Genomic DNA, 17,653 nt, shown 5'->3' with positions numbered 1-17,653 from the left:
GGCTGGCCTCAGGTGAGGCTGGCCAGGGGCCCTGGGTAAAAAAATGGGAATGACTCCCAGTTACTCCCAGTAGATGGTACAGAACGTCTGGTAACGGTCTTCATCATAGCAACTGGGACTGAGTTCATCAGCCCCCTTCCTTCCTGTGTAAAGAAAAGATTCCGTACTGCCTGGACTGTCATAGCCCGGGAGGCTGCCTCCCCCTATTTTATCTCACTAACAAGTCTCTGTTTCTTATTCCTGCATTCTTTATAACCATGACAACAAATGGGGGGGGACACTGCCACCCGGTAGGCCCAAGGAGGTTGGAGGGAGGGAGGGAAGAGGTGGGTTGTTGCAGGGCACCCCCCGTGAATTACTGGACACGAGACGCTGTGCTCTCGATACACTGGTCTCTAGTACACTTGCCATTTACAGCAGACTGACTCTATTTTTAGAACCATAAGGAGGGATGACTCAATCCCAAGAGTCAATCCCAATTTTGCTTTGCGTTCGCCCCCGGCCATTTCAGCCAGGGGCACTATTGATGCAGCGACAGTACAGAGGAGAGATAACCGTCATCTCATTGCCAGGTTTCTCGGCAGTAGACGGCTAGCAGAACAACCGTAAACCATCTCTGCTATCATTGGCAAAAGCAAGGAATGGCTGTGTAGCGCTGGAGTATGCCTCCTCTCCCGGCATCCAGCATACACATACGTTGCCGGAAAAAAAAAAGCGAATGGGCTCCATGGTTGCCGTGCTATGGGCGTCTGCAGGGCAATCCAGGGAAAAACGGCGAGAAAGGATTGTCAGCTTGATGTTTTCCCAGAGGAAGGAATGACTGATGACATTTACCCAGAACCACCCACGACAATAATGATTCAACCCAGAATTCAAGGGCGGGGGAAGATGGCGGGAACTATGGGATAGCTACGGAAGAGCTACCCACAATGCAACGCTTCAGAGAAATCGACGGTTAGCTCTCGGACATAGACGAAGCACAACACCGCCGAATTACTGTGCCTAGTGTGGCCGCATGAAATCGAATTTATAATATCAGTTTTATAAAACCAATTTTAGCTAATTCGATATTATCCCGTAGTGTAGACGTGGCCTTACTTTAAATGGAGTTACCAGACAGCTCGTTTTAAACACAACATTGGATTAGTTTAGATTAAAAATAAAACAAGTTTATTTAATTACAAAGACAGAGGTTTTAAATGAGTACAAACATACGGTATTGTAACAATTTCTGACTTTAAAGATAAAATGCTTTCTAGTAGCTAAAACTAAACAATTGTGGTCATATTGTTCCTGTCCCATGTTCTTTATATTCAGTGTGTATAAAGCAGTGTGTTGGCTTTCAGCTGATGCTGTTGATCTTTAGAGCCTTTACCAGTGTAGGCAGTATTTAAGTCTCCTTTCAGAGCTTCATTTTGACAGTTATCTGCTCTGTCACTACCCACCTTTTAGGGACCCTGCCACTTGTTGTGGCTAGCCATGGGGTATAGAATTCCTTTCCCCTTGACATTTTGTCTCTGTTAATAACTCCCTACTTCAAAAGGATTTTAAATTATATTCCGTGTGGTTTTTTGTTTTTGTTTTTTTTTCTTCCCCTCCCCCGATTTTAGTAATCATTGTTGGCCTCATATTTATTACCTTCCTCCTCTCCATTCACATCATACCTTAACTCTTGTGTTTGGACTCATACAACTGGTTTTGTTTGAATTTGAGAAATCTGTTTAATCAGGCCTTTCTGAAAAGGAGGCAGGCTGGAGTTTTGGCATAAATGTAAAATACTGCAACTTTGAAAGAGGAGTTATGTGTTACTCTTTTGTTTTGCTGTAAGAAATGCAGACTCCTTGTTCTAATGTAAATTCCAGCAGACAAAGGAGTTTTATTTCCTTGTTTTAAGTCTCTTGCAGCCTATACACTTTTTAAGATCTTGTAAATCCGTGATATACATTTTGATAGAAATAATTCAACTACAGGGTCACACTTTTCATTGCTTCTGTGAGCCAGCCTCATTTCACACATCAGAAGCTCCTGGTTGGTTGCCTTATGGGCTGGGCAGCCTGCCTTGTTTCCAACCAAAACATTTGTTAAAATTGACATGTTCCTGCAGAATGCGTTAGATGTATATGAATCAACTTTTTCTGACTCAACCTCCTCACCACACAATATCCTATCAGAAAATTTCCAAGCAGTTTTGCCCCAAACCCTATGTGTCCTTCTCTTCAACTCCCAGAAACTCCCTAGTGAGATTTTGACATGAGAGGTAAATCAGCCAATCATCTGATTCAGTGGAAATTGGGCTTTTTCAGATGTCATCCCAATCAGTAGAGTTCTTCGCATTGATACCCCTGGATCTTCAAAAGTTACCGTATAGGCCAAAAAATGCCATTGACTTGACTTCACTCAGCCATTTATTGTTGATAGCTTACTGCATGGATGGTGATTTTCTTAACCATGCAGTGTCCTACTGAGAGGAATTTACATACATACCATAGTTAGAATGACTGATTGGATTCAGAGGGATTCAGCCTGAACTTAAATGCATGGGCCTGCATCCCCATATAGTTGTAAAATCTTCTACTGTTAGTGTGCATTTTGCATTAACTGTCCTATAGTTGAGAGTAGAATTGAATCTTCAATTTATCTTGCACAAAATGCAGGTAACAGAATGATTGTCCTGCAACAAGAGGACTGTTTGTGCTTCTATGTATTTCCTCAGATGCAATCTATTCTTACCCATATTCTCTCCAGTATGTTGTTGTGACGTGCTTCAGATGACAGACCTTGATTACATTTTAAAATCTTCTTGTGTCATTAAAGCCAAAAACAAGTAAAAAAAACTACATTTGTATCTACTAATGGGATATTACTTTGATTAGACCTTTTAGTTACAGTTTAATACTGACTACATAAAGCAAATCTGCATTAGGCCAGAAGTTCTTAGAACCTCAGAGTTGTTTCCCAGCAACAATGTCCTATTCAAACTCTTACTTTAGTTAGCTCCGCAAGTATTGTGTATTTCCACTTCACAGTTCGTATTTCTGACTAATGTTAATTTATATTCTGTTGTCTTTAGAATACAGCATTAAAACAGTTTTGTGATACTGAAGAAAAACCTGATACTGAATGCTGTAGAACTGTATGGTTTGCAGACTGTTCTAAATAAGACAAACAAAGCATATCCTGTCACAGATTCATTAAACTGTAAACTTTTAAAATAATAAGACAGTGAAGGGTGTTTTATGGCTTCAAATCATAGCAACTTTAAAATAGCTGTTGCTTTCTTTCTGGATCAGTTTCTAGTTTTTGAACCCTACGTCACATTTGAAGTGGACCTCACACTAAATGGTAGTACGGTGTTCTTTTGCTTAAAAGTTCAGTATTTCTAGTAGCCAGAAGAGGATTTATTCAAGGAGAATCTAAACAACTGGATCTCACTACTGTTGAACACGTTTAAAAAAAAATCTTAAGAATAAGTGGTATAAAAGTAACATTATTATTACTAGGATATGCTGGTCACAAATGACTTTTTTTTTTATACTCTATGGCATTTAGATTACTATTTTGTGTTCACTGTTGTAGAAAACAGAAGGATAAATAGTCTCTGCCTGAAGTGGTTTACAAATTATATAGACAACCGAATGCAGCTCCAAAATACTCTGGATGACCTAAAGAGTGTTTTTAGCATAGGCAGTGTGGGTAGGGTGAGCTTTTCCAAATATTGACTTCATCAGAAACAGAGAGGAAGCAAATAGTGAATACTTTAAAACTGAGAGACTGTTTAACTCTCGTGTCTCAAATTGAACTAAATATTAACAGTTAATACCACCTGAGACTTTGTGTGTAAGAATTTGGGAACTGGAAGCTAATTTATCCATCAATTACCAGTTTTAGTTAAACGTGAGCTCAGTTCTGCAAACACTGAGGCTTATTATTGAAAATCTTGATCTCTCTCACTCTCTGGCACGCTGCTTACCCATTTGAATTTTCAAATTTCATCTCTGGAGATCTGCACTCAATTTTCTCAATCTCAGTGGGCTCAGGTTGGCTCAGATTGGTTTTTCATGTGAGTCTCTGGGTTTTTTCAGTTTCAGGAAATTACAAGGTAAATCCATCATTGCTTTCTGTTTCCTACATCGTAGACATTATGTCTAGTCAAAAATATAAGTTAATCTCTCTTCTGCTCCCCCTTCCTATCCCAAGTTACTCTAATATGAGAAAATGTCATTAAAACTTCACTTCAGGATTCCACTGAATTTTACATGGGAACCTTCTACATAAGACTAAGAAGGTCACATTTAGCCCACTGCCCAGGACAAGTTTGTGCTGCATATTTTCCTCCTCATTTTGCAACTTTGCCATGTGTCAACCCCAAAGATGATTCTAGACTCAGTGAGGTCTTATAAACTTAGGGCCCAGTCCTACAAGGTGCTGTCATTTACTTCCATGTGAATTCATAGTGTCCAACACCTTGAAGCATCAGTGCCCTGATTTGTAAGGTAAGATGTACAGCAAGGATGTTGGTAGTCATTCACCTGTAGGTAGGTAAGTGCATGATATGTGCATGCATATACATACACTATTTTCACACTGGTTACAATGATTCTGTAATACTATTGTGGTTAATTCTCTCCTGCGCTATAAAAGGCTTTTATTCCCACGTTATTGACTTGAGTTCTTTTACAGACTATATATTAATACTTTATTTAAATGAGTCACTCAGTGAAACATGTATATGTTAGCACAAAAGTCTCTGCAGAATAATTTTTTTTTGAAAACTAGTGTGGTTTTTATTCATGACATTTTATCAGAACCTTGCTAATATGCAAATGTAACAATAGGCATCTGTTTTCCATTTCACTCAATTTTATGTAGTAGTAGTAGTCACACAAAAAGAGAGAAAAAAGTAATGAACAGAAATGGTGTGTTGCTTTCTTTAGACCGTGGATCCAAAGATGGAGGAGATGGGGGTGGATTGGTAACTGATGTAGCAGAAGTTGCTATAGCTTAATCTTCCTGAAAAGTATGTTTTTGTTTTTTTTAATTTGTGTTTGGATTTGCATCTAGGGAACTTCTTTGTATCCAGTAACTTATGCTAAAAGAGAGCCACTGTGGCTTAACAACCATGTAAAAGAAGCAGTGAGAGATAAAAAGACTTCCTTTAAAAAGTGGAAGTCAAATCCTAGTGAGGCAAATAGAAAGGAGCACAAACACTGGCCAAAGAGGAGTTTGAGAGAATGGCTAGCCAAAAAGCTCCACAAGGTAATAACAAATGTTTTTAAAGTATCATCAGAAGCAGGAGGCCTGCTAAAACACCAGTGGGCCGCGGACAACAAAAAAATAACAAGAGCGCTTAAAGACGCATAAGTCCATTGCTAGAAAACTAAATGGTTCTTGCTTGAAAAAAAAAAAAAAAAAAAAAAAAAAAAAGAAAAAAAAAAAAAAAAAAAAAAAAAAAAAAAAGGGACAGTCCTTCACGGCTTGAGATGTAGGAGATTCCCAAACCTGATCCACTTTAGGTGACAAATCGAGACGTCACAGATAAGTCACAAGAGTTGAATAATTGAAAACTCAAACATAACACATCACCGGAGACCAGACGCATTCACCAGAGTTCTGAAAAACTCAGATGTGAATGCGGAACTATATGAGTGAACCTGCCTTAAAACACTCGTACCCATGACGAAGTTACTAAGAATACCATATTAAAAAGGCTCAGATGATCCCGGATTACAGACGAAATCAATGCAGACCGCAAATTATAACAAAGTAAAAAAAAAATGTCAACACAAGAAAAACATAAACGTAACAATAGTCAACAGGGTTCATGTAAAGGAAATAGTCTTACAACTATTAGAGTCTTTGAAAGCAAACAAACAAGGACAAGATGGATCCAGGACATAGTGACTTAATTTCCAGAAAGCTGACAAGGCCCTCACCAAAGCCTTAGTAAAAACCGTCATGGAAAAAGGAAGGTCCCTTATGATGGAGAACTGGTTTAAAACCAGGAACAAAGGGTAGGAAGAATGGTAAACTCTCAAATGGAGAGGTAACTAGTGGTGTCCCCAGCAGTCCTAGACCAGCCTAGCAATTTACAAAATGACTGAGAAAGGGTAAACAGTGAAAGGCAAAGTTGGCAGAGAACTAAACACTCAAAAGTTAAGACCAAAGCAGATTGTGAAGAACCTTCTAAAAAGATCTCACAAACAAATGAGGCAACAAAAATGGCACAATAAATAATGTGGATAAGTAAAGTAATGCACTGAAAAAAAACCCCAAGACATACAATATGGCAATATACTACAACAGCAAAAAAAGATCTACTCATCGTGATATTCCTGAAGAGTCCATGCAGGCCAGAGTGGTCAAAAACAAACAGGATGTGGAACATAAAAAACGGGATAGAGAATAAGAACGAGAAAATATTGCCACTAAGAAAGCCATGGAAGCCCCACATCTCGAAACGTACAGGGTGTCCCCACCTCAAAAAAGATAATCCAGCACTAAAAAGTGCAGAAAAGGCAAACGAAAATGATTAGGTAGGAACGGGTCCCATATGAGAAATAAAAGACAGCTCTTCCTGGAAAAGACAGAGACAAGAGGAGAATAGAGGTATAAAACGGAGTGATGTAAAAGTGATAAAGAAAACGATTACATCCCAGAATAACAAAACCAGGGGTCACCAAATGAAAAATTCTTCTTCACACAGCGCACAATCAACTTGTGGAACTCCTTACCTGAGGAGGTTGAGAAGGCTGGGACTATAACAATGTTTAAAAGGGAACTGGATAAATTCATGGTGGCTAAGTCTATAAATGACTATTAGCCAGGAAAGGTAAAGAATGGCGTCCCTAGCCTCTGTTCATCAGAGGATGGAGATGGATGGCAGGAGAGAGATCCCTTGATCATTGCCTGTTAGTTTCACTCCCTCTGGGGTACCTGGCATTGGCCACTGTCGGTAGACAGATACTGGGCTAGATGGACCTTTGGTCTGACCCGATACGGCCGTTCTTATGTTCTTATGTTCCATGGTGCTTGTTTCAAGATGAGTTTACAGTGTAAATATATGTCTGGGGTTTTTGGGGGGCGGGGGGCAGAGAAGGAGTTATTTAGTTGTTGGGGTTTTTTTAAAAAGCTTCGGTGCACTTTTTTGCAGCCCATGTCATGACTTTGTTATAAACATCCTTTAACACATGCTTTTTTTTCTTCTTCCATCTAGAATGCTACACCCGCATCTTTTCGTTTTAAAGATATTTTTCCCCCTAGAGTTTGTGGTTTAAAATGCTCTCCATGCCTAAGCCCTATCAACATACCTGAGATTTCTAGTTTATAATAAAAGCTTATTTGTATTTAGTGCCTTTCAGTCTGAAGGTTCCCCAAGTACAATTATTTAAACACCACTACATACAGGTGCCTTTTTTAGGGCACCAACTTACACAAATCACATTGCACAGCTACGGTGAAAGGGGAATATTTGACAAATAGAGTAACCCCTACTATTAATAAAGTGCAGTGGCTTTTTAGTGTTCACACAGGATCTGTTTGTTTGTTTTTTTAAAGACTCCTCCAAAATACCTCCACACACTAAGTTGCATAGTACTCTGTTTTTCTGTCTCAGAAAGCTGAAAGTCTAAGTCAACCTGCATGCAGATCTGTTATTTCCTTAAACTCTTTGGTTGGAACTCTTGTCATAGGTCCTATTTGTTTCTCATGAAGTACCCTGTGTGCTGAAGCTGCTATTAGTTATGTAGGTAGTGTTCTGTGAGGAATAATTAGATACAGTGTAACAGATTGTTTAGAGATCACAATGCATTAGGACACTAGTTTTTGGTGGAGGGGGAAAAAAATCTCAAATGTTGGTCTCTGAGTAGGGCAGCAATGGAAGCACTACAAATTCTGAGTCAGCACTTCACACAATTTCTTTTTAAATCCTCCCGCAAAACACAAATCTGTGTGAAATACTCTGTATGGACTGGAGCTTACTCAAACTAGATGATCGCGAGACCCACTGTAGCAGCTTGTTGTACGATTTACGCCTGTCTGCAAGTCATCCTCATCTCAGCTACGTCAACCTCCTCATCTCTTGACTTAACAAATGCAATCTTGCCCTGCTTATTTGCACTCAGGACACTGCTGCAAACGTAATTTCCCTATCTCATTGCTTTGACCATGTTCACCCCTCTCTGTACATCCCTTCACTACCTCCCCTTTCTCTGTCTCGTGAAACACAAACTACTTGTCTTCACTTTCGAGGCCCTTCGCTGCTTACATCTACCTGATCTGTCATAGGCTGTCAAGATGATGACTCCTGCCTCCACTCTGAAAACGATGCCAGCCTTCATTTCCAATTTGTTTAATTTTCAATCCAGCACCTTTGTGCTTTCTCCTTTGCTGACCCTCGCGCTTGCGAGGAGCTCCCCATAAATATTTGCCAAGCAAATTCATTATCTAACTTCATTATCCATAATCTCACCTTAAAATTGTCTACCAAAAACTTAACCGTTAGGCCACTGCTGTGTCAGTATCACTGCTCATTGTCTCACTGTTTCCTAGTGCTTCCTCATCTGTTGGAATCCACTGTTGTCTTCTGCCTTATTCTTATCTTGTAAACTCCTCAGGGCAGGCCCCCCTTTTTTTGTTCTGTGTTTGTACAGTCCCGGTCCATAACTGGAGCCCTATGCGCTACCTCAACTAATAAATAAATAAATAATAACTAATAAAACAAGTCTCTTAAAATCATGGCTCTTGACCAGCCTCCTAAACTTACTCTCCATATCAATAGAAGTTATATTCTTGTTAATGTGATTATTAACGATGATACAATGTGATGTCACTTGATGCATGGCATTCTTCATGGAAGTAATATTCCTATGAAAATACAGAAACAGTACAGTATTTGGCTAAGCCTTTTTTATACTACTGCTTTTAAACTGGGAAAGTGGGTTGTTTGGATTAAATGCTTGGCTGTAAAGTATATTGTTTTCCAGTAGTAGATGCCTTTTAAAAACCCCAATGGATATTTGTTGCATTGTGAATTCAGTTAAAAAATTTTTTTTGACTTTTTTTCCCCCATACTACCTTTCTTTCTCTAAATTAGCATGTGAGTGAGCGTGAGGCTGGAGGGCTAGGCTGAAGAATGTTTCCTTGTGAATCGAATGTGAATCTTAAATCAACTTATCAAATATGAGAATGTTGGATCCTGTTTTAAAGTCAAAACATGACAAAGTTGATACCACATTAAAAGGAAAGGTCGTCATTAAAATAGTAACTTGTAAATGAGTAAATGTAAATAAGATTTTCTTTACACTTATTTCTTGTTACCTTTAGCACATCAGGTCCACCCATTTGGCCAGGAAGCACCTTTTTCAAGAGAAATGGAGCCCTTCTACAAGGTAGGGCATAGATATATATGCATCTCCTGAGTAATTATGCTTATTAACGTATTTTCAGTGATCATAATTTTCATATTCTTTTTGGGGAAGAAGTTCAAAGTGACTTTATGGTTTTATTTGCATTGTACCTGATTCCTTTTATTTCAGCTCTCTTTAAATCCTGGTTTCATGAAAATAGCAAATTATTACTCGAAAGTGATATTGACTGTGAAAATTGCTGCTTTCTGCTTCCTCAGATTGATTTGCTTATTGTAAATTATAACAGTTTTTTCTTGAGTGAAATTGAGAGTACACAGCAGAAAATGTCCAAGGAAAAATTTAAACTGTGTTGATGAAGCAAAATTCTTCCCTGAAAAAGAGAGAGACTTTATTTTACTTCCTAGCATGTATTATCTAATTGTGCTGATGCCAAGATGTCTCTTCGGATGGCCATGTGTCAACACTATAGTGGGGAAAATAATTAGATGATTTATATCAAAGAAAACCCCCCAAGTTAAAATGTGTTTATTCTTCTTTATATTTGTATAGGACTTTGGAATTATTTTTTGTTTTTATTTCAGTGTGACATACAATAAACTACGTAAAACTACGTCGTCTGGGGAGTTTAATAGGTGTTAGGGAAAGGTTTTCAGAAAGTTCTATTAGATTTTTATTCTTCAGAAAGAGTATTTTTGTTTTTGTGGCTGTGTACGTATAACTTCCCTCATAGTTAGTGTTTCTTGGGAACATTAAAAGAAAACTCTGTCCCCAAATTATCTCAGTTTGTTTATTTGTGGAAATAACTTGCAGACTTTTCATAAGACTCTTCTGTTCTGGAACAAACAAGTTATAACTTTTGTATTGAGATCAGCCTGTGAAATGTATCAATTTTGGGATCTTATTCCTCAGTGCTTGAAAGTTTTATGCAGGTAGCTTCCATTATAAATGAAGGTACTCCAACCCTGTAAAATGTCCCAGAGATCAAGAGGGGATTTAACATTGAAGTCAATGGCTCACACAATTATATATACAAACATGGTCACAAAATAGAAAAGAGTGGAATGTGGCAGCTCTCCTCCCCACATGGTAATAAACTACTGCAGTTCAACAGAGAATATTTTTTAGCTAGTTTTCTGCATATTTCTAAAGCCTTCCATCTTCATTTTTTTTCTAGTATCTTTGTTATAGTGTGTTCTGATGTATTTAATTGGAAGCTTCAGGCTGTTCATTACTTCTGGGAGACAGTACAGCTTACAGAAGTAGGATCCTTTAATTTTTTGTAAGGACAATATGGATTTGATGTCCTCACGGTCACAAGACCATATTGGAAGGAATGGGGGGGGGGGAGTTGTCTAATATTCTAGAAAAGTTTCCTCTTCACTCATTCAGGGCTTGTCTGTGATTGAGTAAGCTGTTTAGATGTATCCCTAATACTATTTTTTCCGTTGTTACCTTAGAAAAATATATTGTCAAGTTTGGATGGCACAAATGTTGACCTCCCTTTTCTTATATTACAAGATATTTATGAAGTCAATATAGCTATTTTGCATTCCCCACACCTCAGCAGATATTCCAGCCCTTTCTCATTGCAAAAACAGGCAACCGCCTATTGAGTAATCAATTGACTAGCAAAGCTTTCAGTAGGGCTGGTATTCAGCATAGCCACATCAAATGGAACAAGTTAGCCAATATTCTGTCCCAAACCCATACACCATTACAGGATGGGGGGAGGGGAAAGGAGCGAGGGGACAAAGTGTCTGAGATGTTTCCCTTAATACTTTATGCTCCAATCTGAAATATTGTAGACGAGTCAAAAATTCCTTCAGATCTCTGGCTTTATTTTTAAAAATGGGTGCTTATATCTGTATATCTCAGCAAGTAGCAAGAAAACATTCCTGCTGCTGCTACAGGTGATCATTCCAGTCTAATCTTGATGTAAATGGGGTCGGTGGGTGGAAGGGGATTTCAGATGAGGAAAAGAGAGGCTACAGTGAAGCCCTGCACCCAGATAGCATTTTAAAACCCCTTACTCTGCCAATCCCTATCCATTTTCTTGGAAACAGGAGAACCAGACATTCACATGTGAAATTAACTCAACTGCTAGTTTCTGCTTATGCTTCTGTTTCCAAGGAATCATACTTTTGATTGGGAAAAGTAAGATAACAGGAAGGGTTTTTAAAATACCTTTCGTGATAAGCGTCTAGTTAAATACAGAATGTTCATTTGGTATTACAGAGGGTAGTCTGAAGTGACTGCCCCAAAGTTTAGTAAACAAAACTTGTTAGACACTGGGGACACTCCACTTCATTGGCACTGTTAAGAAAAGTGTCCTTGGTTTTGGGAGGCTAAAGAGAGGAAAACTCCACTGTGTTACTAGCTTTTCTTAGCTGAGAGAGACTGACATCTCTTCCTGTTTCCATCCGTGTTTTACTTCAATGATTTGGCAAAGCAATTTTAACCGTTATAAAGTCTCCCAAGGGAAAATGGTGACTGAGAAACCTGTTATCTGCAGACATCAAAATAGGGAAAGAAGAAGAAATAACAGAAGTTCAATGGAGTGTGGTTGTCCTATAGTCATTATGTCTTTGATGTAAAAAGAACAGAGGACTAATCCTGTTCTGGCTTTCTTCCCTGCCCCTTGTCCAAGAGCGTTAGTTCATCTCCCAAAATTGATATGAGGTGTCCCTTCTCCATTTAACTTCCCTGAGAATAAGATGGCTGCATCAGTTTCTTCTTTGGGGAGCTCTGTGTTATCTGATTCCTGACTTTGCTCTACAACCTGGGGCCAAAGAAAATGAAAGAATGAACTTTTTTTATTTTTCCTGTTGTCAAGGCCCCGCCACAGCCACTTCTTAAAAGCTGCTTTTTTCCCCCACTGTATTGGAGTACTATGGTCATAATTAAGGCTAAGATTTAGTCATGGGTATTTTTAGTAAAAGTCATGGGCAATAAACAAAAATTCACGGCCTGTCACCTGTCCATAACTTTTACTAAAAATGCCCATGACTAAATCTGAGTTGCACTGGGTCACTGCTGCACTAGGGGTGTCCTGAGGCCAGCCCCATGGGCTGCTGAGCAGCTGGTTGGGAGGCGGCTCCAGCAGCGTCTGGTGTGGCAGCTATAGGGTCAGCCACACAGCCACTGCAGCTGGGGAATTTCACAGTGGTTGTGGAAAGTCACAGAATAACACGGTTACTCACCTTGTAACTCTTGTTCTTCGAGATGTGTTGCTCATATCCATTCCAGTAGGTGTACGTGCCGCGCATGCACATTCGTCGGAAAACTTTTACCCTAGCAACGTCCTAGCGGTGCGGTCAGGTGCATCCCTGAGTGGCTGCACTTTTGGCGGGTGATATACTATACCTGGCTGGCCGCTCCTGCTCCTTCAGTTCCTTCTTGCCTGGCTACTCCGACAGTGGGAAGGAGGGGGTATGGAAGATATGAGCAACACATCTCGAGAACAAGAGTTACAAGGTGAGTAACCGTGTTTTCTTCTTCGAGTGCTTGCTCATATCCATTCCAGTATGGTGATTCCCAAGCCTTACCTAGGCGGTGGGGTCGGAGTGAGAGGTCACAGTGCGCAACACGGCAGAGCCGAAAGGCCGCATCATCCTGGACTGCTGGACAGGCATAATGGGTAGCGAAGGTTGCACGGAGGACCAGGTCGCTGCCTACAGATTCTCTGGACGGGAACTCGTGCGAGGAACGCCATTGATGCCTGGGCTCTAGTATTAGATGCGCAGTACACGCCCCGAAGGGAGATGGGCCAGGTCGTCAACAAGTTCTTAATGCAGGACGTCACCCACGAGGAGATCCTCTGTGAGGAGGTACTGGCAACCCTTGAGCCGTTCAGCTATTGCGACAAAGAGTCTGAGTGGACTTGCGGAACAGCTTGGTTCTTTCTTATAAAAGGTGGCGCCCTGCACACTCTAGGCAGTGCAATTGTTGTCCCTATGAAAGAATGAGTTTGGGAAAGTACGGGAAGGAATATGTCCTGTGTTAACGTGAAGTCGAGACAACCTTGGGGAGGAATGCAGGGTGTGGCCTCAGTTGCACCTTGTCTCGTGGAACACCGTGTACGGAGGTCCACGACGAGTGCGCGCAGCTCTGATACGCGCCTAGGATGTGACGGCCACGGAATGCCGTTTTCAGACAAATAGAGAGGGGAATCATCGTAGCCAGCGGTTCAAACGGGGGGGACATAAGACGGACAACACTACGTTGATGATCCCAGGAGGGGCTGGATGACGGACTTGGGGGTAAAGGCGCTCCAGCCCTTCGAGAATCTAGTCACCAATGGGTGTGAAGACGACGGACCGTCGCTCCTTGTGGAAAGTGGAGATGGCCGCCAAGTGAACCCGGAGAGAGGTATAGCCAGGCTTGTTGTTTGAGCGACCACAGTAGTCAAGACGATCGGGATGGAAACATCGGCAGGGTGGAAGCACTTTTCCGCACACCAGCACCTGAAACGTTTCAACTGGCTACGTACGTTGTCCTCGTAGATGAGGCTTCGACTCCTAGAAGTACTTGCCTCACTGGGGAAGAGCAGTGCATTCGGACCAGTTAGCCACGCAGGACCCGCCGAGAATGAAGGGACTGAAGGTCCGGGTGACAAAGCGGCGTGTCCTGCATGATCAGGTCCAGGTGAAGAGCAGGGGAACAGGTCCCACTACCGACAGGTCCAGGACAAGAGACCAATGCTGAGTGGCCATGCCGAGCAATGAGAATCAAGTGGTCGTCCCTGCGCGCCTTCAGAAGAGACTTGAGATCAATGAGAACGGAGGGAAGTGTAAAAGAGGTGCTTCCCCCGGAATCAGGAAGCATCCGCTACCAGCCCGCTCACGGCCTTGGAGAGGAGCAGAACATCGGACACTTCCTGTTTCATGCGAGATGCAAAAAGGTCCATGTGGGGATTGCCCACCTGCGGAAAAGTGTAAGGGCACGTCCGGCGAAAGGACCATTCGTGGGAGCTGAAAGACCGACTGAGATGGTCGCTAGGTATTGGCGCCCGGGAGAAAGGAAGCGACTAGGTGGACGAGTGGCTATACAAAAGTCCACAACATTATGGCCTCCCGACACAGCGACTAGGATGGACTGAGTGGGCTATACAAAAAGTCCACAACATTATGGCCTCCCACACAAAGAGGAGATCTGTCCCGCCTGCTTGTTGACATAGTACACTGCTGTGGTGTTGTCTATAAAACCGAGACACAGCCGCCTCGGATCTGCCGATGGAAGGCTTTGACAAGCAAGGCGGACCACTCTCAATTCTTCGGACGTTGATAGGAGAAGCAGATCGGAGGAGACCAGCGACCCTGCGTCCTCAACGGCCAAGGTGAAGCTCCCACCCATACGTCCCGAACTGAGTGTATGGTCCGTCTGTATGTGAGGGACATTCAGAGGGCTGTTGGAGGATGGTATGGTGCGCCCCGCAAGGACGATGGATCTCAGCCACATTGGAGGGGTAGAGTACGTCCGTGGATTGTGATGACGGTATCAACGGTCGCCTGGCTAGGCATAGCTGAGGAATGAGCCACGACTGCAAGAGGTCTGAGCCGGAGCTGGCTGGTGCTCCATCACGAAAGTGCAGGCCGCGATGTGGCCAAGAGCGTCAGGCAGGTGCGATAGAAGTTAGAGGTGCTGCTTAACCTCCGGATGATGTCCGTCAAAACCTGGAATCGGGAAAAGCACGAGTGGCTGGCCGTGGTAGAGTCCAGGACGGCGCCGATATAATTCTATCCTCTGGGTAGGGGAAGAATGGACTTCTCCACGTTTAGCATCAGGCCTAGGTTCGCGAAAAGGCGGTGATCATGCGGACGTCGGAGAGCACCTGCTTGCTGACGGCCTCTCGGATAAGCCAGTCTGTCGTAGGTAGGGAAATACGTGACCCAGCTGCGCGACAGGAAGGCGAGACTACGGCCATGCACTTCGTGAACACTCTCGGGGCCGACGAGGGCTGAACGGAGGGACCGTGACTGATAATGAACGGCTGCCTATGAGAAAGCGCAAGAAGCTCGTATGGGGCGGGGAAACGGCGACATGAAATAGGCGTCTGCATGTTGCAGGCGGCGTACCACGTCTCCAGGATCCAGGGATGGATAATGGTCCCAAGGAAACCATGCAGAATTTCAACTTCAGTAAATATTTGTTGAGTCCGCGGAGGTCGAGGCATGTGGTCGCAGACCTCCCTTGCCTTGGGGATCAAGAAGTAGCGGGAGTAGAACCCTCTGCCATTCCTCGTTTGTGGAACCTCCTGAATGGCACCTTTGTCGAGGAGCGTTTGCACCTCCTGGAGGAGGATCTGCTCGTGAGAGGGGTCCTGAAGAGGGACGAGGAGGGGGCGGGAAGGCGGGTACGAGGCAAACTGCAGGTGTGTACCAAACCGCAGCGTGCGGAGGACCCAACGGTCTGAAGTGAGCGGCGCCACGCAGGGAGGAAGTATGGAGAGCGGTCGGAGAAGGGTGGAGAGGTTCACGGAGGAAACTGTACATTGCCCTCGGGTGTATCTTCAAAATGAGGGCTTCGAGCCGGAGAGGCTTGGTAGGCCTGGCCCTGACCCCCCTGTGTTACCCGACTGTCTGCGCCTGCCATTTCTATTGCGCGCCTGACAGAGCCTTGTCTCTGTCTGGCCGGGGAAAGGCCTACGATGTGTTGTTGTTGCGGCGGAAGAGTCTACGCTGTGTCACGGCGATGCATTCCAAGAGCCGCATAATGACCCTGTTTATCTTTCAGTGTCTTGTGTCGCTTTCTGAGCGCGGGTTTCTATCCTGAGATCAGCCTGGACTCCTATCGGGATTCCTGAGATAAGTTGGTGGTTCCGGAGAAGCCAGAGATATCTGCAGCCAGGAGATACGACCATCGTCCCGAAGCCGTAGCCAGTTGTCGGCAGTCAGAGTTGGCCGCGTCCAGCTGCGCCTGTAAGGTAAGTGCATGCGACATCTTCCTTCGTGCCAGAAGGTGACGAACTCCTGACGTAGCGCTTGCTGGAGGAGCTTTTGAATTTATCCAAGCGCTGTCTCATGTGTTAAGCAGTAGCGGCTGTAGTAGATACTTGCTGTTAGAAACTCGCGCTTGCAATGACTCCGGCAGAAATATGACCTTGCGCCCAGTGGGTGGTCATCCTGTCTTGCTCCTTGGATGGGTGGGCGCTTCTTGCCTGTGGCTTCCCTCTTCGTTCACAGATTGAACAACGATGGAGACATGGGCGTGGGTGGACATATAGGTTAGTTCGTAGTTCCTTAGATGGGACCATGTATTTTACGTTCTATCCTCCTCGTGGCGGTGGGGGACGGACGGGCGCGAGACGCCCAGTATGGTGGTTGGCGTGTCTGTTACGTTTTTATAAAGGTCAAGCACACACTGTGAGGTGCGTCAGACGTAAGGTAACTTGCTACAACACGTGCTCTCAGTCTCGCGAGAGACCTCCTCAGCCTGAATGTCATGTTGCAACGCCACTCGCCTGAGAGGTCTCTTGGTGCTGCCCTTCAGGTCCAGGGGGGGTTTGGACGTGGATGTCTGTTCCCGCTACTGGCTTCATTCAGTGGGAGGAAGATGAAGAGAGTCCTGGCAAGAGTGGGTCTGTACCGTCTCGCCACCTTTAAGTACCGGTTCAGCTCACTGAGATTTTCCGCAGTATGCGTAAATGGGCATTGTCGGCCTCCTCAGGGGTATGGTGGGGGCCGTGACGCTAGCACTTCTGGAGCCCTCCGACTCTGGGTCAGGCGACGTGGAACGTGCTGAGCCCTCCTGGCTTGATGATGTCACAGGGGGTCCTGAAGCCCCACTGCTGCGGGCCTCTCTCTGGCGACCTTCCGGAAGATAGCCGGCAGGTCTTTCAGAGTCAAATAAACGCCTGTAGCCCGGCGAGGATACAGAGCTCTTGTGGGAGGCCATGGGGGGAAGCGAAGAGGAATACGCTAAATCCCAGCGCCCTATGACCGACCTGCCCGGTGCGGAGACGGTGCCAGTTGAGTCGTACTCGGTGCCGGGACGGGACTTGCGATGCCAGCGCTGGTGCCGGTAGAGTCGACCAGGCTGGACCTGCGGTTGCCTGTGTGTGCGGCTCCTGGAGTCGCTGGTCCGGGTAGCGGTTGCTGGTATAGTTGGAGCTGGTGCCTGGGTAGCATCTTGTGATCGGCGCGTATGTATGACGGTGCCGCTGAGTTACGACGGTTGGTAGCCTAGGGAGCGGCGTGCCAAGGGGACTCTGTTCAGCGAGGGAGACCTCCTCTTGGGATCTGGTTGCCGGGATTTGCGACCGGGTGCCGGGATCTTTGATTCTTCTCTCT

At 43.9% G+C, this 17,653-nt stretch overlaps 1 protein-coding gene across 16 annotated transcripts in view; it reads left to right on the top strand.

Annotated features, from left to right (window-relative positions):
* Window positions 1-17,653, top strand: part of FOXN3 (forkhead box N3) — a 326,921-nt gene that overhangs the window by 205,994 nt on the left and 103,274 nt on the right. For all 16 annotated transcript variants that reach the window (XM_075065625.1, XM_075065618.1, XM_075065613.1 and 13 more), the window contains exon 4: window positions 9,322-9,386. In XM_075065625.1, coding sequence (XP_074921726.1) covers window positions 9,322-9,386 — 65 coding nt within the window. The remainder of the gene's footprint in view (window positions 1-9,321; window positions 9,387-17,653) is intronic.

The sequence above is a fragment of the Chelonoidis abingdonii genome, chromosome 4 (genome assembly GCF_003597395.2).
Source record: "Chelonoidis abingdonii isolate Lonesome George chromosome 4, CheloAbing_2.0, whole genome shotgun sequence".
Classification (NCBI taxonomy): domain Eukaryota; kingdom Metazoa; phylum Chordata; order Testudines; family Testudinidae; genus Chelonoidis; species Chelonoidis abingdonii.
The sequence above is the reverse complement of the archived record's forward strand: the minus strand, read 5'-3'. Positions and strand labels throughout refer to the sequence as shown.